The 21,441-nt window shown below is 45.1% G+C and overlaps 1 protein-coding gene across 3 annotated transcripts; it reads right to left on the bottom strand.

Moving 5' to 3' along the window:
* Positions 1-14,063: 14,063 nt before the first annotated feature.
* LOC123059788 (uncharacterized) lies at positions 14,064-21,071 on the bottom strand. Of its 3 annotated transcripts, XM_044482275.1 has the most exons (8): positions 20,835-21,071; positions 19,455-19,555; positions 17,322-17,394; positions 16,193-16,458; positions 15,055-15,171; positions 14,786-14,834; positions 14,418-14,693; positions 14,064-14,378 (listed from the first exon to the last, which is right to left on the bottom strand). In XM_044482275.1, the coding sequence occupies exons 2-7, from the start codon at positions 19,542-19,544 to the stop codon at positions 14,422-14,424; spliced, it is 867 nt and encodes a 288-aa protein (XP_044338210.1). In that variant the 5' UTR covers positions 19,545-19,555; positions 20,835-21,071; the 3' UTR covers positions 14,064-14,378; positions 14,418-14,421. The 3 variants fall into 3 exon arrangements, with proteins under 3 accessions (XP_044338210.1, XP_044338209.1, XP_044338211.1); XM_044482274.1 differs by having other exon boundaries at positions 14,064-14,693; XM_044482276.1 differs by lacking the exons at positions 19,455-19,555; positions 20,835-21,071 and adding an exon at positions 17,875-18,246 and having other exon boundaries at positions 14,064-14,693.
* Between the last annotated feature and the right edge of the window lie 370 nt (positions 21,072-21,441).

The raw sequence follows: 21,441 nt of genomic DNA, 5'->3' as shown, positions 1-21,441 counted from the left end.
AAAATATTTATGTGGTTTGTCCATAAAAAGATTATTCTAACCAAAGATAACTTGGCAAAAAGGAATTGGCACTAGTAGAAAACAGGATACTAGTCCCAGTTCCAGAGGGACTTTAGCCCCGGCTCTGGAACCGGGACAAAACAAACGGGACTAAAGCCCAAAACTTTTAGTCCCGGTTTGCTTACGAACCGGGAAAGAAGGGGCTCCACATGGCCGCTGCGGGGCCCCCAAGCAGGAGGACCTTTAGTCCCGGTTGGTAACACCAACCAGGACCAAAAGGCAGTCATGTGTCAGCAGCTCGCAGGCGCTAGGGTTTTTGTTTTTTTAAGAGGGGGGTAGGGCTTTTGGAGGGTTAATTTAGTGGTTTCATATTGTGTTAGCTAGCTAATAGAGAGACGTGACCTCTCTTTCTCCGTGCTTGGTCGACGCTAGCTACTATACATATAGAAAGAACTTGACACGCTAGCTAGTAAGCAAATGAAGGAAACCATTATAATTACACAAGATCGTCATGAACATATACAGAGAGAAATGACCTCTCTGACGATGACATGTACCTAGGGTAGGGTCATGGGCCTGACCTAGATGCCCTACCTGAAGGACACTACCCAAGAGTCTAAGGCCTACAGAGTTAATTAGGAGATACCGACTGAAATCCTCATGAAGTGCAATACACTCGACAGAAGATCTCACTCGGATATCCCAATTCCACTCGACCATCGTTATTCATTCAGAATACAAGAATCCACTCGGAGTTCAGAAGACCTAGAGTCATCCCTGGATGGCAACGGTCAAACATTCACTCCGTCGTAGTAAGATCATTTATTACAAGTGTTACCAGTAACGTATATGACATTATACTCTCAGAACCCTGGTGTAACTGAGGGCTACAAGGGGTCGGTGTACTCTATATAAGCCACCCCTCCCCTCTTGCACAAGGGTTCGAACCACCTGTAACTCAAAACTCCAATCAACAAGCCTCTGCGGCATCGAGACGTAGGGTTGTTACCTCCTTAGAGAGGGGCTTGAACTCGTAAAACCAAGTGTACAACTTCACCATAGCTAGGACTCTGCCCTCTCCTGCGTACCCCCTATCTCTACTGGCAGATCTGTTCCCATGATAGTTGGCGCCCTCCATGGGGCAGGCATCTAAGCGACTTCCGGTGAGGTTGCAGTCTTTGATCTTCGTCAACATGGTTTCGGCGGTGGATTGTCTCTGGGCCGTGAGATCTATCTCGGCGCGCTCACCTTCATCGCTGACGATTCGGCCTGGCTCCAAGAGGCCCCCTCGATGTCGAGGCGCTCCCCGTCCGCGGAGCGATGCACTTCCGCACGAGTGCTTGCGGCGTCCTCCTGCGGCAGCCGTCGACTCAGTATCAGACGGCCCCCGTGGCGTCTTCACTCCCCGCTGGCCATCGCCGCCAGCGATCCGGTCGCTCGTGGCTTCAGCGGTGTGTGAAGCACGCAGTGGCCCGTCAGTCGGCCACGCCCCAGACCGCGGCAATCGAGCCCGATGAGTCCCTTTATGGCTGGTTCGATCTGTCGACTGGCCACTCGGACACGCTTTCCGAGTGCGAAAGCAACGACCCAGCGATAGAGGTCCTCGTGATCAGATCTCAGTGTAGCCCACCAGGTTTTCCCTGTGGCGGAGGGGGGTTCGGTGGCCCGTCGCTCGGCAACGACGAGTACTACCCCCAAGCCCTCACTGCGGAGCAGAGGGAGGAACTGTGGCAGCAAGACGGGGCATAATCGTACTGACAAAAGAGACGGCCAAACGACCGACAAGGATCAATGACTCCAAAACAACTACCCATGGGCCAATGACATTGAAGACATCATCAGTCTCTGATCCAATATGGACTTGAGACTTTTGCACGAAGCATAAATAGAACGAAGTACGGGAGGAAACACCACCCGAAGGCCGCTGAATTGGTGATTGTGAGTGGCCATCGAGTTTTTTTAGCTCCTCTCTGTTCCTAGGACCCTGATGCGTACAACTAGGAACTTATTGTAGTAGTGTTACTTTCAAGTTTGAGTACCTCTTTTCAGTTTTTTTTTCACAAAATACTGCAACAATATCTATGCATATTTGGGTTCATCCTTTTCCCCATAAATTACCATAACAACATAAGACATGAACTTTATCAGACCGGATGTAAAGAACATACAAATGTCAGATGAACAGAGCACCTTGCGACATGGGATGGGGGGTGTCTTGTGCTATGCATGTTTAAGTACTACCGTAGTACGACAACAAGACTAAGGTATAAAGTAACCATTACAAATTTCGTTAAAATTTGACAATATCGACATCTGTCATACAACAAAAATATTAATTTAAATTTAATTTGCACATTAAGCTGCAAAAAAGAACAAAATTCACTTTCAGAGTTTTTATAGTCGAGAGACTTGTTTTTAGGCAACTATGGCGAGCAAAAGGCAGCCTGGACATATCTTTTTTGGAAACGGGGAAAATAAAATTGCCTTGTCGATTCTTTAAGAAAAAGAGAATTGCCTAGTTAATTAACGGAAAACCAGACGAAAATTGATACAAACACCATCTGTGGACTTCTCACTAAAAGCATGGAACTCCATGACCGCACGACTAACCCAACAAACATAGCCAATGCGCAACAATCACAAACCCTCACACTTCTACGATGAAGTGGAAACCCCAAAGAAAACGTCTCGGCTGAAGACAAAGGACACCACCGAATCCTCGTAGACGAGTCCAACCATGTGGACGGTTCAAGAGGCTGAAGATCATACATTTAAGCAACTGCGGACGCCTTTCCTATGGCTCTACATTTCTTGCCTTTGCTCCTAATAGTCTTCTCCCCTTCTTGATTTTGTCCCTCATAGCCTTCTCCACCAGGATGCAAGCAATCACCTTTGCTAGGTCCAGGGCTAGCCGCTTCCAAAATGACAAGCAAGTCTCAAAGCTCTTTCGCGAAGAGAGTCTCTGAATTAGGTGCAATGCACCTACCTTACCAACCTTGTCACTCACAGACAACACCTGCCCAATGTCCATATGAGAGTAAGTGACATTAGCATCCCCACCATGATCAACAAAGACAAGCTTTTTGCTCAGATCCACCTGTGGTGGCGGCGTCGTGGGCATTGGCAAGGCCCCTAGAGTGGCCATCTCCTCCAGAAGCAACATCAAAAGAGGCAAAGTGGAATCCCTACATAGCTCATGCAGCTCAGCTTAAATATATTTTCATTTTTCTGAGAAAACATGATCGACTACAACCCAATGACTACAAAATATAGCACAAGACACACCCATACATAGGCACACACCAGAGACAAGTGATGCCAGAAGTAGCACCCAACACCAACAAGAATGGAACATGGGGAGAGAGAGAGAGAGAGAGGGAGGGAGGGAGGGAGAGAGGGAGAGAGACGAAATGAGTTGCGACAAGATGCCATCAGGAGGGACGTATCACCCATGAACACTACATCGGGATGTGAAGAGAGAGGGCTAGCATTGCTAATTCAATCGACAAGGAGATCCGACATAGAGAATAAGTCACTAACTTGCCTTCCGATCACTCTGCACCTTGAAGAGTTAGCAGAGTCGCATTCATGATCTAATGGTCTCCCACTGCCTACCCATGCAGCAACAAGGAGAGGAACATAATATGTTGAAGGGTAATGTTTCAGCCCTTGCACCTCCTCTTGGCCTCACCACAGACCACAATCACTAAAAGTGAACCTCGGCATTATGCAAGCCAACGAACCTTCGAGAGTCGCCGAAGGGCACCGAAGAACGAGACCTTATCATCGCCACGAGCACCCATGAGAGTAGGTCCACTAATGGAACCATGATGGCCATGGCATTGGCCGCCACCACAGAGTAGTTTTACCACCACCACCAAATACTCTAGGGCGTTTGAGTTGATAAAACACACACCATGATAAGACAATCCATGCAAGTCTATGAGGGCACCATTAGTACTCAATTGGATGCTCGTAATAAGTTATTGTCGATGGCTCATAGCTTGTCATTCTTGAAGTTAACCCTTCCCTTTTCAACTCACCTTGTATCTTCATCCTCGTGAACAAATTGCTTCTTACTCCTCACAACCGCAGGGACTCATAGAACTATATCTCAACTTATTTTTCTTGGAAATCCATATGCAGTATTATCGAATAAAGTGCCATTCTCTCGTAGTTATAGATCATTAACATCGTGACTAGGATCACCAAATGGAGCGTGTGTGGACATTCGCTAAAATATTATACAAAATGGAGGTCGTAGGAAATCACTTATTCCAATGAGGATTCCAAGTTTCCAACACGTAAGTACTTTGATTATTGTCCTAAATGAAAATTTTGACTACATATTATATCCCTTAACTCTTCTACGAAACAACCTATTATAGTGTTGCTACTTGCTCATCCCTCGTTTCCAGGTCACATATATGTATTTGTTTTAATTGCAATGGATACATATATGGTTTTAATTGCAAGGTCAGCATGCATAGCTAACGATTATGTCAAGATATGGAGATGTGAGATTGGCCTTTACACCCGAATTTCTTCTATTACAAAATAAGCCGCGTAAACTCAAATGGAGTGAGTAGCCCGACTACGCATACATCAACATTGATCGTACAAGAAGAGCATTTGCGCTGGTCACCTGGGTCACCTCACGGATCGAATTCGATAGTTTCATTTTGTTTTGTCTTACAACCATGCTAGCCCCATTTCCATTAATTGCTTATGAAAAATAACCAATTCGTACAAGTTGTAAAAAATAGAGGGATTAAGATATGAAAGAGGTGTTGCGAGTTGGAGTACCAGTAAGAAACCCGCTGTGAAAGTTTGCTCTCGAACAACCACTATAGCCTACTAGCACGAGATACACATGTTTAACAAGTTGAGGATCACAACACAAATTACAATCAGAAGCAACACTTGCTCTAAAGATAGAAACGCCTTCCTAAACCACCTCCGGGGGGACGAGCAGCAATCAGTACCACTAGGGGCGCCAGTACAACGCGATGGCTGGTGCTGTCACATCATTTGTGGTTCCGTTGTGTCCTGCCCTGCGGCGACGGAGGCATCCGCCCTACATGGTTTCCTCCATACAGATGACCGAAATTACCTCCTGCCCCTGACCCCTCCCCATTCCCTTGACCCAAATGTCCTCTTCCCCATGCCCCCTCCCCATCCCCCTGACCAAAATGGTATCCTTCTCCTCCTGGGCCCTCCCCGTCCCCCTGACCAAAATGGCCTCCTCCTCTCCCTGGCCCCTCCCCAGCCCCCTGACCAAATGCATGCCCTGATGCCATCCCAACAAATTATATGTAAAAATGGGCATCCGCATCCAAAATATATGAACTGGAAATGACGCGTGGTTGTGTACCTTTGCAAACGGCAGAGCATGGGCATGTCAACAGCGAGCAGCAGCAAACGATCACCAAGGTGATTGCCATGGCGCGTGCGAGCGAGGACGGAGAAGAAGACCGCTTCATGGTCGATAGGACGATCCTACCTTCCTAGCTTCAGCTCTGAAGCAATGATTTGATCTCTCTTTGTGGCCGGGTTACTCCTCCTAGTTAAGTAGTGCTCTAACAGCAACGACAAGTGTGTCAAGTCAACAGTTTGTCTGAACATCTAGATTAACCTAATGTAATCATGATCAAGTGTAGCTAAATAGATGCTCGGAGGCCCCAAGTCAAGTCAAGTGCTCAAAGTCATCCCCGTGGACACTCAGTCTTTGTTGTCAGTGCATCTTAATCGTGACTGCAGGCTTGAAACTGTCAACCAAAGCTGCTGCTAACTGTTACAAACAATTTGTACGCGTTGTGAGCGATCGAGGCATTGCCACGAAAATGTACGTGCTAGAGACGACTACTCCAGCAACTGCGGCTGAGCAGCTGTACTACTTGAGATGCTCTCTGCAGCCGCAACCCTCAACTCTCTGTACTAATTGAGAATGCAAGTATATTGCAAGTCTGTGTTGCATATTCTGCAGTGCAGCGGAAGCGCAGCGGGCCCATAGTGCATAGGTCCAAACCTGGCTCTGGTAATATTTTCCCTGTTGGGCTGAATTGTTTTTGCTGGGCTGCGATCTTTTTTGTTGCGTTGTTCACCCATTTTCATACTGATGAGTTTTGAACTGGACTTCAGTTTTTTGTGTGGTCCATTTTGCTATTGTAGGATTTTTTGGCACGTTTCTTCTATTCATGCATCTTTCGAACTGATTCATAACCTGAAACAAAGGGTCTTCGATCTATTCGTTTGGTCTTCTTGTTTTGCGGGTATTGTTGATTCTTTTTATGCTGACATTGTAGAAATTTTCAAGCCGTGCATTTGTGCACGTACCATTGTTAGTGGACTGGTGATTGTCGAGTGGCCATCCAGACAATCGTCTTTCTTTTCCTTTTTGAGCTACTCTCTCTTCCTATGACCTGCATGTGTAAAACTATGAACTTATTGCAGTGGTGTTACTTTGAAATTAGAGTATCTCTTATGAATTTTTAACATAAACAACTGCAAATACTTTTAGCTTATTTGGATCAATTTCCCCCCACAAATTGTCATAATGACATAAATACCATTTATCAAACTGGATAAAAAGAACATACAAATGTTGGATGAACAGAGAACCTTGTCTCATAAGACAGGGAGTATCTTGTACTATCGACTTTTCTAGGTACTACTGTCATACCACAACAGGATTAAGATATAAATAACCATAAAACAAGTTGCTTTTCTTTCTTCTCTTGCAAGGCGGTTAGGGAACTCCCCTCGATTTTCACCGGCAAGCCCGTGGATCCACCTCCACCCGCCCGCTGCTCTGCCTGCCGGTGGCGGGTAGAGGATCCCTTGTCCCTCGGCTCCGGCAATAGATAGGTAGGCTTTGTGTCCTTGTTTGTTCATTGCATCCACTTAATTTCAATCAGGTCAAAAAAATTGAACATGATTCTTGATCAAAGAATCCATGGAAGGGAAGAAAAATAATATAAGAATACACTATAGCGAAAAGTAAAAAGGAAAAAAACAACACATCATTGATGCTTAAATATCCCGCGATATGCCTCAAAAGAGCATAAAAATCATTCTAATGATAAGAAAAAAAGTATATAAAAATGGAAAATGAGTCATATGCCGTGAATACTTGCGTGGCGATGTAAGATAGAAAGAATGGGGAGTTAAGCCTTGGGTTTCCTCTGCTGCGGTTTGCCGACATGCGTACTCACTTCTCTGTTCGGACGGACAACCACGCTTCTTCTTTGATACAGTCATCTTCCAGGTTTAGGTTTTGATCCTCCTCATGTTCATCCATTGGGACCGATTAGATAGAGCTCTGATGTAGATTCATGTCAGTTCCTCGGGGTGGTGAGTTTAGGGTTTCTCGTTGTGCGAATGCAACAGTGAGGTTCTTCAGATCGGTTCAAGGATTCGATGACAAGGACTGCGGCTCCGGGGCGTTGGTCCCTAGGGGCACGTGCATGAAGACTTCTCAGGTGTCATTGACAAGTTTAGGCCGACTCCAATATTGGACCAGTGACAGCGGCGCATCGTTCTGGCGGCGCCAAAGGTCGCTATGTGGACCATGGACTTTGATGTATTTTTTTATTATGTTAGAGGTGCTTTGTGCTTTCCGGTGAATCTTTATTTTAGTCTAAACCTTTTTTTCAAAAAATCATATGTCATAAATAAAGTTATAAATTTACATTTAATTTGCACGCTGGTATGCGAAAGAAGAAGGCCCATTACACTGTGAACAAAATTCAACTTCAAATTTTGTCGAGCTGGCTTGCTATTTTTTTGTTTTCTTTTTTGAGTCAACTACAGCGGGCAAAAGCCAACCTGAACATACTTTTTACCTTTTGAAGAAAAAGAGCAGGATCAGACACCGTTAGATCAGTAGAAAGGAGATCGGCCGCCAAGAAGATATACAGGAGAAGTCACCGGTTTGCCGAGTCACTGGGATAGCCTTACCAGTCGTATTCAATAGTATCATTTCACTTTGTTTTACAACCGAGCTAAACGCATTTGCATTAAGGCGAGAAAAACAAAAACAGTGAAGAGACTTGCGAGTTGGAGCACAATAAGAAACCCATTGTGAATGCTCGCTCTCGAACAACAACTATGAGAAGAAGAAAAAACCTCGCACGTGATACAAATGTTTAAAAAAGTTTGGGAGAATAGCACAAACTACAACCGAAAGGCAGCACGTGCGCCAAAGATAAGCATCCTCCCAAACCACCCCTAGGAAGACCAGCAGCCATCACCTTCCAATAACCGCCGGGGGCGCCAGATGAACGTCATGGCAGGAGTCGCCACATCACCTGTGGTTCCTTGGTGTCTTACCCCGCGGCGCCGGAGGCGTCCGTCCTACTTGGTTTCCTCCACTCAACCCAACCCCCTCACCCACATGATTTCCTTCTGCCCCTGGCGCTGCCTCCCCACCCCCGTGATCAAATTGGTTTCCTCCTCTCCCAGGCCCTCCCTCCCCCTGATCAAATTGGTCTCCTCCTCCCCTTGGCCCGGCCTCAACCCCCTGACCAAAGTCGCCAAATGCACGCCCTGATGCCATCGCAACAAATTATATGTCAAAATGGCATCCACGTCCAAAATATAAGAACTATAACCGACGCGGTGGTTTGGTACCTTTGCAAATGGCAGAGCATGGGAATGGCAACAGGGAGTAGCAGCACACGATCACCAGAAGGATTGCCATGGCGCGTGGGAGCGAGGACGGAGAAGAAGATGACCGCTTCATGGTCGATCGGAGCAGCGGCAAGGAGCGGCAGTACACGATCCTATCCTGCTTTTCCGGCTTCGGTTCTGAAGAAATGATTCGATGTCTCTTGTGGTTGTGGATGGGTTACTCATCCTAGTTAAGTACTCAGACAGCAACGACAAGTGTGTGAAGTCAACAGATTCTCTGAACATCTTGATTAACCAAATGTAATCATGATCTTCGATGCCGCCATTGAAAGTCTAGCTAATACTGCTCGGAAGTCAACAGCTCAAAGTCGTCTCTGCCGACACTCAATCTTTGGTGTCAGTGCATCTTAATCCAAGTTGCAGGTTTGAAGCTGTCAATCTTTGGTGTTAGTAACATAGAATTCGAGGCATGCATGCATGGCCACGAAAACGTACGTGCTACAGTGAAATTAGTTCCTCTAAAAAATCAGCCGCGCCGTTCGTAGGTCTGTGTTGCACCAGCTGCCGTATAATTAAAGGGACATCGCAACATAAACGAAAATTATCAGAGTGGCGCAGCGGAAGTGTGGTGGGCCCATAATCCACAGGTCTCAGGATCAAAACCTGGCTCTGATAGTATTTTTGACAGTTTATGTGCTCGTTTTCTTTCAAACTGGGTTTCAATATTTCTGTTAGGCCCATTATTACTTTGTTTTCAATCAATTTTCGCACTGTTTTTCTGCTGGATCACCAGGTTCACTTTGCATAAAAATTCAAGCCGTGTATTTGTAAAGATTTCTAGTACTACTACTGTTGAAGTCAATATAGCCATCTATCATACAACAAAATTACAAATTTAAAATTAATTTGCACGCTGGGAGCGAAAAAAAAAGGCCAATTCCTCAATGGATAAAAAATGCAATCCAAATTTTGTTGCGATGAGTAACTACTAGAAATAGTATGTCTTCTTTGCTGCTTTTTTTTATAAAGGGCGCTTTTATTATCTCAAAAAGTAGCATTCAGAGGATACAAAGCATTATGAGTAATACCCGGCCTCTGCATAACTAAGATGCACACAGCCAATCACATAAAGTCTGATAAAAAGAAAGAAAAAATGACGACAAATGGGCGACAGTAGATTCATATAGACCGACACTATGCCTATGTTGAAAGGGGTGGTGGACCGATCCGAAGATCATGCTGCTTAGATATAGACCAAATTGGATGTGAGTTTCCTTCTGCAGGATACACACACATCCTGATGTCCAGTCCCTACAAGATTTGTTGTGTATTTATGATTTCATATCGTGTTGGTCAATGTTCACTACACTGCATATGTGCATTGTTCTATTTCTCTTTCTTTATTTCTGAAAAAACCTTCCCCGTAAATTAATTAATTAAAAGGTCTACACGATCATTCGTCATATGGCACCATTTGATCTATTATAAAAACTGAATTTTGCAATCTCATGTGCCAGCACATTGGCCTGACGATTGATCTTTGTGATCTTAAAAATATAAAAGCCTAGTGATGCCTAGATTCCTTCTTCAGATCGACAATAGGTGACCTGGTAAGATTTTAATTTGCAAGGAAGCCAAAAAAGAACATTAATCTTTTTTTTAGAATGAAGGCTCAAGTCGAGCCCGGCTTTGAATTAACAAAGCCATCAACCGGCCAGAATTACATCAACCGCCAACTTACATAGCCAAAACAAAGAAACAGCTAAAAGGATACAGAGTGATGTGCACGCAGCTAAAAGGCCTCCTACCATCTACAAGCAAAGATGAAGAAACTAAAGAACAAGACCAGCTTGAAGACAATGAAGCCCTCCACCGAGTGCAATCCACCCCGCCGAGACACCATCAAGCCTTGAGGAGACCCAACTAGCATGTGAGGGTAACGCTGACAGCTTCATAGACTCCGACCGAACCGTTGACAACCTCCTACATCTCCGAAGGGGCTCCCTAGCTCCTCGCCTGGCACGAGGCGCTGATCCGTTGGACGATGCAAACGCTCTCCCAAGATCAAATGTGTACAACCGACGCCATTGCCTCCCGGAAAGCCGGACCAGGGCACCACGAACTCGCGTTGCCGAGCTCCACAAAGGCAAACATGGCACTGGGAGGGAACCAACACGCAAGGAGAAGCAAAATGCACAGTGGGACTGCTGATGACAGAGCAACTATGGTGGGAAGCCACTGAACTTGGAGAAGAACCTCCAAGACACCACCAACTCCAACCATGTCGCCGTCGGACGCCCATCAACCAGACCGAAACTTGCCACCACCCCATGCTCACCGAAGGCAGCACCTCCATGAAGGTGACGACGCCGCGAACATCGCTGCCGCTCAATCGATAGGGATTTGGGTTTTCACCCCGGTGCACGAGCAGGGGAGAGAGGCAGAAGGGGGAAAGGGGTCACCTTGACGGCGCCTACAAGTAGGAGACGGCGCCCTCATGCGTCGCCGTCGTCGTGGCCGGCATAGCCAGCCGTGGATTTCTCCAGGCCCCACATCACCCCCCACCCCTACCACAGATGCGGCGCCGGCGACCTGGGGCAGCCGGGGACCAGATTTGACACGGGCCGAAAGGGTTGGGGGCGGAGGCGTCACATCCGGGGCGGGCGCCCCCGCGGCCACCACGCCCCACAGCCACCACCCGCCGCCGCCTTGCCACCCGCGTGGCCAGGGGGACGGCCAGCACCAGCGACGGCCGCCAGCTGAAGACGATGACACACCACCACCCGAGGTCGCTGCCCCGGCTCCAAAGCCCCCTGTGCGAAACAGGGTGGACAGATCCTCGCCACCACCCTCCCCGGCGGACGCGCAACTTTCCGGTGACCCCCTCAGGTGGTGGTGAGGGAGAGGAGAAGCGGGGAAGGGGGGCGGCAGCGGCTAGGGTTAGCGCCACCCGAGTCACCCCTGCGGCAGCGATGGGGGGGCTAGGGGGGGGGGGTCGAGTCGGGCCCGTCTTGGAGTAGTCTAGATATAAGAACAATAATCTTCAAAAAATAATGGACTTGTTAAGGGTGATACTGATATATATCGAAAAAAATTGTCAAAAAAGGAATAAAAAATAACGAACTTGTTGCTTTTGAAAAAATACGGCAATCTTGTTGGAGAGGAAAATCTTTAAATTTAAAAATTATATTGTTGCGTATCGGCGGCCCGGGCTGGGGTGGCGTTGGCCACTGTACTGGTACACGACCCCCGGCCGGGAAACTATAGCCTGCACCTGCATGAACACCGCCATCGCATGCAAATCACACAACTAGCGCCAGTTGCCGCACTCATGGACATGAACGCCAAACACACACAAAACCTCATGACTGGTCGGCAAACACACGGTTACCTTGGTCGGCGGCGGCCGGCAGAGGACGGTATCAGCAGGGAGCAGGAGCATAGGATGACCAGGAGGATTGGCACGGCGTCTGCGAGCGAGGACGAAGATGAAGAAGGTCCCTTCATTTTCATCGCCGATCGATGTCAAAGCTTCTTCTCTTCACGAACTAGACAGCTCTCTGACCAAATGGCAGTGGCACTAATCACGTTACTTATACTACTCCTGTCAAATCTCAAATGGCAGTGGCATTAATCAATGGGAGTAGCCTGCCAAAACTATAGATGGAAACGAGTGGTTCTAGGGCACGTACATGCACGACTCATCTTGGGTCCGAATCCTATGCCAGAGCCTTGTTCATTCCAAGATGTCGGGGGTCGATCCATCGAGAAGCTATAGTCGCAGGCTTGAACAGGTCAAGCAAAGCTGCTGTGGATCGAAGTGTAAAAAGAAAGAGTAAATTCCACTGTGAACAGGCCGGCAGGTATTTGTGCTACTGATACATGGACGGATTGAACTACATTCTTTTTTGCTTGCCTGTTTGTGACAGATTTGAACACATATGGCTATATGTCGAACAAGGGCCCATCATGTAAGAAACACTTCAAATACTAAAATGTGGTTTGAAGTGGAATAGTTGCGTGCAAAGTTTGGTTCAAAGTGGTATATAAAATAAAATGGCGGTTGTACCTTTCATTGTTGCTAACACAAATATTTGTGTGGTTTTCCTTCTCCTATGCAGGGATATGCTCTAATTGAGCATGAGAACTTTGAGCAATTCTGGGCTGCAATAAGAGAATCAGACGGAACTGAGCTTCTTCCACGGATAGCAAGTGTTGACTGCCCATTTAGTAATGGCCATGTCAAACGAAGAACCACATGTATCACATACCCTTTGCTTGCCTTATCGCAATTTGACGGTCGCCCTTGTCTTTTCATACAAGTTTCAGGTGGTTAACTTGTATGGCATTTTCAGGTCCCTCCTTTGGTGGACGGAGCCGTGTTTGCTGTTCAAGTTTGGCTTGCCAGTTTGAGACAATTGTAGCCGTTGGCGGTGGGTTGGAATGTTTGTGCTGACACGGCGAAGTTGAATAAAAAGAATTGCCCATGAGCATTTCAATTATGATGACGTATTAATCTGAATTTTGTGGCTCCAGCCCGTCATGGTCCAGCGTGAGGATGAGAGGTATAGAGAGGAGGTTGAAATAGTTGTGATTCTCGGGAGTCCTATGTGACGCGTTCTGCGGCAAATTGCCGTCGCGACATACACACGGAGCCCCAGCTGGGCCAGCCCATCTAGGCGCCGTGGCGATGTAAAATTAAATCAAAAAATCTGTCAGACGTGGGAGTCAAAAAAATGATCTGGTCCTGAGAGAGTTGTCGATACAACCAGCTAAGCTATCGAGCTTCAGTGATTTTAAGACAACACAAACACCTAAGAAACAAACCCCAGCGTAGATTCGAAAAAAAAAAATATTGAACATTTTGAAGAAAAACATACAGAACAAAATTTGAAAACACGTTCATTTTTTGAAAATTGGGATTTTTTAAAATGTCAACATTTTTTAACTCTGGAAAAAATGGAACATTTGCGAACAATTTTTGAAACGTGAACATTTTTAAAAATTTGTGATTGTTTTAATTTGTAAAAAAAATTAAACTTTTTTTAAAAGTACAAAAAAATCAAAATCATGGATATTTTTTGGATTTATGAAAAAAATGCAACGGTTTTAAAAAAATCTGAAAGAGATTTGAACAAAGAAAATGAAAATGAAAGGAAAGAAAAAACGAAATAGAAACAAAAGAAAAATAAACAGAAAATGGAAGGAGAGAAAGGAAAAAACGTTATTAAAAGGGAAAAGAAGGAAAACGAAAAAGAAGAACAAGAAAAAACCAGTTCTGGAACCTTCTAGAAGGTTCCCAAAACAGGAAAAAAAACGGCTGGAAGGTTCCCAAAACCGGGATCGCAGCAATCATTAACAGGCCAGCCCATATCGAAGCCTGTGCAAAACCTCAACAGCTTGACCCAAAGTAGGTCCAATAGGAAATTCCATGATTCTGTACCATTTGCTCGTTTAATACTTGTGTCAGTTCTGTAAAAAAAACAGAAGTATATTGTTTTCCTTTTTCATCACGGGGCTTAGCATTTGTTCAGTCTGATTCGGACCCAGAGGTTCAGAACCACATGAGACAACGCAAGCCCAAGTAACAACCAGCCTTAAGTATGCAACTCCTGCCAAGTAACAGCCAGTCAATGGATCATGGCCCAGATGCCTATGTGGCCGATTCCGCAAAGACAGCGATCGGCCATTTTCGATGTATATAGAGCTCATGTGGTATATATCACTAAGTATATCCCATAATGCTCGTAAAACCCCGTGGGGGTCATCAAGTGTGCGGCGTTACCAGCTTCATCTCTGCTGTTCCGCTGCGTTCCTCCGGACCCGAAAGGGGTACCGGCGGGAACCGCTTCCATTCGATTCGACGGTGGCAGGCTCCGATGGAGATATCAGTAGCCCACAGGAACTGCGGGTACGCCGTCGACTGGGGTCTGATGATTCGTGTGTCGCCATCCTCTGATTTCTTAGCTTAGATACGATGTTTCTGTCCGACGAATGTGTTTTGACAGTTGATGAAGATCCCAGCGCTTCATCTTCATCTGTGCTGCTCCTCTCTTCTACATCTGAAAACCACCACGCCAACATGAAACTTAATTTCACCAGTTTCCTAGTATGCATTTACAGCCATATATTTTTCACAAAAGATCAACCGTACCAGATTTAGGATGAACCAGATGAGCAGCTTGCCAGCTTTTCCCTTTTGCCTGACCATAAATAGATACACTGTAAGATGTCTACAAAAATAGACAATAAATTGGTTTAAACTGTGGAATATAAGGTAGACCATCCAAAAAAGAAGAATCCATTTGATTCCATGAACTAACCCATAACTGGTCAAGGATCGCCTCAACTCCCTTCTAGAATAAGCATGAATTAATTAACAAAATGCATTTAGAAGCTAGAACCTAAACCTTAGAAACTTACGGCCGAAAGAGGTACAGTCCAGCCTTTAATGATGGACCAATCAAGCGCAGGCCTCAGGTCCTTTTTCTTAGCAAGACACTGCTGGCCTTCACCCATGGGATGATCCAAGAATTTTACCTGTAGAAAAATGTCAAGCAGGAACATATGAGTTATTGTCTCTGATAATGTTGGCTATGACAGAAAACCAATAGTCAGCATGAAAACATGGAGATCAAATGATAAAACAATTTGTCCCACTTCATATTTTAAACATATTTTAATCAGCATGAAAGTTCATTTGATGTCATTTTATCAGTGTGTGTCATCTTCATCAGCAAGAAAGTTGTTGTGTGTCACCAGCCCGTAACACAACTGGACCGCCAGACTAAAACGTATGGACACGGCAGAAGTTGCCAAGTCCATGTGCTGATATGTCCGGACACGGGGACACACGCGTATCCTACCATATTTCGTGAATTACGAATTAAAAAAAAAAAGAGGACACGGCTGGGACACGTAGGGGACACGCGAGGGACTCGGGAGTCCCAACTACGCTTCGGCCTGATAGGAAACCCTTTTTTTTTTGCAGGTCGCATTCACGGACGCCACAAAAGGGAGAGCTGGAAAACCTCCTGGACTCGCCACCGCCACTGCTGTATGGAGTCGCCGCCGCCGCCTGGACTCGACCGCAGCCATCCCCCAAGTGCAGGAGCCTCTCCTCCCAACGGCAACCATGCTGGAGCACGTGACCTCAACCTATCTCATCTATTTGAATCGATTTTTTGTTGAGCTGCTGCTGCTTGCTTCCCTGTTCGTCATGCCCTTGCTGCAGCTGCTCGCTAGTTACTTCCCCATGCTGCTCATGTGCCGCTGCTGCTGCTTGCTTACTCTGTTGCTTCCCTGTGCTGCTGCTACCTGCTTGTGTTGAACTGTTGATTGGTGCTTCATGTTACGGGTGAGAGTGAAGGAGGACAACCTAGACCTGGTGCCGAGAATTTGAAATTGCCAAACCACAATGCTATTGGGAGCTAGCATGGCAGATGTTTGTGTATTTTTCTACAGACTCTGTTAAACCTAAAGAAGTTTGACTTGGGAGTTGGGACAAAACTAGAACATCAAATATATTTATATTTTTGTAAATGAGGGAGTAAATGTTTACCTCAACCACATTTTTACTGGTCAGCTCAATAATCTGCCCAGTCCAGTAGCAATCTTTATTATGCCAGTCAACCCAATCACCTACTTTCCAGGTATCATGGACACGTGCTATCACCTCGCTCTTCGGAAAGTGCTTAGGAGCTTGTTGCCCCCTATACCACCGAGGAAAGGAAGGACGCAACATTATTTCAGTACTGCCATTTGATTTCTCTTCCAGGCATGCCTGGTTGAATGGGTTCTTTTGGAAGACTCCAATCCATTCGTTGGCTGAAAAGGGCATCAGGAATAATCATATCAGGAGTACAGAAAACCAACAGTTATAATCTTGGTCAGATTCGCGTATCCCAAGATTTTGTTGTGCCTAGCCAACAGTAAGGGCAAAACTGAGATCATGACAAGACATATTTGCGCTAGGTATTGATTGATCAATTGTCGGGTAAATTCAAATGCAAGGTATAATCAGATATTTCCATGATTTTACTAGCCCTGCAGATTCGAGTGTAGGCTTTGCAACTGCCTGTTCAAAACCAAACTCATCAATTATGACCTGTACTTTTTTTTGCGGGGGGGATTATGACCTGCACAACGCGAACCATTTTGGGGAAGATATAGACAGATCGCGTGGTTTTCAATCACTGCATGATCCATCTCCTTAAAGGTAAACAGTATTGGCTAGATACCATACGTGATCAATGGCAATATTATAGAATTTGGAAAACACAGATGTTTCTTCATTATATCGTATGATTCCTGATCAAGGGCACCATGCACAAAAAAAGTTACCCATCCAAGCATAACATGTAGCATATTTCTGGATTGAAAAAAAAATCAAACTATACCATATAGAAAACATCTATAATTAGAAGGTCTGCTTTCAAAAATCAGGTGCATGCCATAAAATATCTCAGCTGCCTCCAGGGCCTCAGTGGTGTATACGAGAATATTTCCAAGTACAAATTATGTCTACAGAATGAAGAACAAAGTGCTTGCACCGCAATATCCTTAAGCTAAAAATTTGAGAATGAGTATTCAAATTGATTTATTGCATGTGGTCCCTTCACACTCTCTTAAAAAAACAAAAGGTTATGTGCAAAAGAAAAAACAGAGCTTGCATATAAAGATTTGCTTACCTTCTTCAGTATAGTCAATATACTCCAAGTAATACTCAAGATGCCCAGATTCTGTGACACGCATATCTTTTATCTGAAAGAGAATTAATACAATATGTGTTAGTAAAGCCTTATACCCTACTGTAGAATGAGTGAAGAGAAGTATTATATTTGTAGTCCGTGAGATTATGGTCAAGTGACAGACTGATGTTATTATTAGATATAAAAGTAGTAGCCATACTAGCATGATGTATTAGAAAGAAAAAGCTTCATCGTCTATGTTTGTAATATGTATTCTAGCACCCAAAATTTAATCTAATTTGTCTAGTTCATAGACTTGTGGACAACAATAGCATAGCCCTTTGTCTTATAAACTAATGACTAGAGTTCAATTCTTACCAAATGCTCATTGGTGGGCTATTTGTGTGCATTTCATTATGATTTTCTGGTATTTAAACCGGTAACCTATGGTTGTGAGCCTTAAGAAGATCAGTTCGTAATAACAATGATGGTAGCACGTTAGATTCGAGGAGGGCAGAAGATAAGAGTAGTGCCCCAGGGGAGCCATCAATACCTAAGGAGGTTCCACAACAGAGGTATCCACATATGACCCACGCCTCTTGGGAGGAGGTGTGGTGGATACTGTACTCGGAACCAGGGCGTGTGTAGAGGCCCAAGCTTCTAGCTCAACTTTGGAACATGCCACATTGGGCCACGCACGTGACCCAAGAAGAAATAAAGAAAGTTCAAAAGCCAAACAATTCCTAGATAGAAGAAAGAAGCTGAACACCAATAAAGAAGTTGAGACCCCTAAAGATTCAAGGTCGAAGCTCTACCATGGACTGTGAGCTAGGTCCATAATGATGGCCTCTCGTAAAGTATATGCCATGTTTCCTCTTATAGCCTCGCTTTTCTCTCCCACTAAAGGTGCTCGTGGTAACTTATGACCGTTTATGATATTGCCTTTTTTACTTTCCTTCCCACCAAAGGTGATGGTGGTCTTCAAGTCAACAAGGCTCTTATATAAATCCTTGGGTGTTTAATAATTTATTACCTAGTCTCTTCTACCTAGTTCATGTCAGAGTCTGTGTTCGAAAAAAATAGTTTACGTCAGACGGTCAGAGTTTATATAAAGACTTAAAGAGCACCAAATAGTTACTCCAAGCATATACTAGTGATATCCTAAGCCCCAATCTCGACCCTCTCAATCCAATGTCAATTTGATCAAATCTTACGACAAGAGATTTTGTATAGAAATTCACTTGTCATTATTCCCGCCCATGTAGAATGACCTTTTCCAAGGCTAGCAGACACCCCTACTTGTTGCACATATCACTACAGCGACAAATAGATGGAAACATTGTTTTTAAGGCGTCCCTAAGGCGTCGCTTAGGCGACGCCTAGGCGTCAGGGCGCCCCCAGGCTACAAGGCGTCGGCCTTGCCTTACGTGCATGCCTAAGGCGTCCGCCTTAGTCCATAGGGCGTCCAAGGCGTCCGCCTAGGCGCCATTCTTCCCGCCTTAGGCAAATGAAGACGCCTTAGACAGGGCAGGGAGTTCAGGCGGGAAACAGAGCTCTGGGCGGGAAACAGAGTCTGGGCGCCAACAGTTACTAGCAGGGGGAGAGAGAGCCCTAACCAGTTTCAGTTTTCCCCCAACCCCACCTCTGGCGGCTGGATCTGAGCTTCTCCAGCAACTTCTCCCCCTCCTCTCCGGCTGCTTCTCCCCCTCCTCTCCAGCAGATCCGCCTCCCCCTCCTCTCCAGCAGATCCTCCTCCCCCTCCTCTCCAGGACAGCAGGCAGCAGCAAGCAACCATCACCTACCTCTCCTGCAGTTGCCTACCAAATTCTGCTCAATTCTACTACTTAGAACTCTCTAAGGCGTCGCCTTGCCTTGTGCCTTAGCGCTTAGGCAGTGAGGCGCCCCCCCAGCGCCTTGCCTCGCCTTACCGCCTTAAAAACATAGGATGGAAATGGTATGAGAAATTGACATGAGTATACTAGAGGTGCAAAGAGAAATGTTTAGATTGAGTGGCCAAATCTCTACTTTAAGGGACGTATTGACACAAATAAAAAACATGGTGAGGGTAGTTGTTTGCTACCTAATTTACTAAATTCATTAATATCACACATATAATGCAAATACATGTCCAACCTTGGAGCGGAACCATGCGCCTTTGAAACCTTCATCAAAGCACTTTGCCTCGGCAAAATCTCCAATTTTAAATGGAAGAATTAGATCCATATCCAGCCAACCTAAAGACATTACCAACAGAAGAAACCAGAGTGGTTAGCATGTTCACATCACAGCATGTGTCCATATAATAAAGCACTAGTTCAGGAAAAAACTAATATGAAAATACCATGAGTACCACTAGTAAATGCCAGAGTCAAAACAGAAAAACAATCACAACCATGATTTTGTAATATTTGAAACAAATTCATCCAAGGCCACGCGTAATTAAAATACCCTCAGTTGAAAGGCCACCAGATACAGGAAAACCATGAATTGCTCCGTTATCTTGGTCATTTTCCCTGATCTCATGGCTAAATGTTTATGCACCTAAAATCTGCACTCCTGTATATTGCCTTCTCGTTTTTGTATGTCCTTTTAAGTTGCGTCACCAATTGTACTCTCTGCTATTATGCCCGCAAAATATGATGCCAGTTATCTAGAGTCTGCTGTGCATTGCTTCTTCCAATATAAATGGGTTGGTTTCTAAACGGTCCTCAATCGTCGGGCCGTTGAACTGATGCATGTGGATGTGCTTATTGAACCTAATGATTAGTTGGGAATAGCTTTGACACGCAAGGTTCAGAAGACTTTTGGAAGGTTATTAGGTGTTAGCTAATGTTATTTTCATTACGTTCATATTTTATTTGTTGGTCTATCCCCTATGACTCCTGCAACTAATTTGAAATTTTTAGTTAGATGGCACGGTCGTCAAAAGCATTGAAACTGTTCTCTATGATGAAATTTAAAAAACAAAGAAAATAATTCAACATATTCATGAAGATCATTCATAGCCTCTGTTATGGGTCATTTTAAAAGTATGTACTCCCTCCGTCCCAAAATACTTGTCGAAGAAATAGATAAAAATGGATGTATCTAGAACTAAAATACGTCTAGATACGTCCATTTCTTCGACAAGTATTTCCGCACGGAGGGAGTATGTATTTGATAAAATTATTGTTTATTCCCGTTTGCAACGCACGGGCATATTTGCTAGTAAGTCGAAAAGCAGACCTAAAATACGACTTTGTTACTCCCTCTTATTCATATTACCTGTCGCTCAAATCGGATGTATCTAGCACTAAAATACGTCTAATCGGATGTATCTAGCATAAAATACGTCTAGATACGGCCGTCCGATTTTAGCAGCAGCAGCAGCAGCGAAGCAATGTTGTTCCGGGGAAACCCCAAGAGAGCCTCAGCCAGTACTGAAGATCAAGATTCGACTAGGGTTTTTCAGGGGACGAGTCAGTACCTGAAGATCTCGTCGCGAAAGAGAGGGGGGGAGGGGGAGAAGCTAACCTGGAGATCTCGACGCCGGCAGCTTCCGCTTCTCCGGAGTGAGGCGGCGGAGGAGAGGGATGGGGATCCGTGGCAGGCCGTGGAAGCTGGAACGCCCTCCTCCTCCGGGTAGGTCGCGCCGCCGCCGCCCACTCCGACCCGCCGCCGCTTCAGTCGCCTCGAAGCATTTTCCCCCTTCCGCTCGGGGAAAATTCCACAAGTATTTTTTTTTAGGGTTTGGAGGGCGTTGGGCCGGGGAAAGATCCACGGTGTGAGGCCCAATATTTGGCACGTACTCGCTCCGTTTTTATTTACTCCGCTCTGTTTTTATTTACTCCGCATATTAGCTTTGGCTGAAGTTTGTCTCAAAAAAAAAAGCTTTGGCTGAAGTTAAATTTTATAAAGTTTGATCAAGTTTGTAGAAAATAATATGAATATTTACAATAACAAATTTACATGATTGAGAATGTATGCAATGATGAATCCAATGATATATGTTTGGTGGTGTATACGTTAATATATTTTCTACAGACTTGTTGAAAGTATATAAAGTTTCACTCTAGACAAACCTAATATGTGGAGTAAGTAAAAACAGAGGCGGTAGATTTGCGGGTCCCAGAGCAGCGAT

This window comes from Triticum aestivum, chromosome 3A (genome assembly GCF_018294505.1).
Source record: "Triticum aestivum cultivar Chinese Spring chromosome 3A, IWGSC CS RefSeq v2.1, whole genome shotgun sequence".
NCBI classification, from domain to species: Eukaryota; Viridiplantae; Streptophyta; class Magnoliopsida; order Poales; family Poaceae; genus Triticum; species Triticum aestivum.
This window is presented reverse-complemented; position numbering and strand designations above follow the sequence as displayed.

Coding starts and splice junctions, on each gene's coding strand:
- LOC123059788 (XM_044482274.1), bottom strand. CDS start 19,544: ATGGATCTAATTCTTCCATTTAAAATTGGAGATTTTGCCGAGGCAAAG. Junction 17,395..19,454: donor GCGCATGGTTCCGCTCCAAG/GTTGGACATGTA, acceptor ATTCTCTTTCAG/ATAAAAGATATGCGTGTCAC. Junction 15,172..16,192: donor CCAGTAAAAATGTGGTTGAG/GTAAACATTTAC, acceptor ATTTTTCTACAG/GTAAAATTCTTGGATCATCC.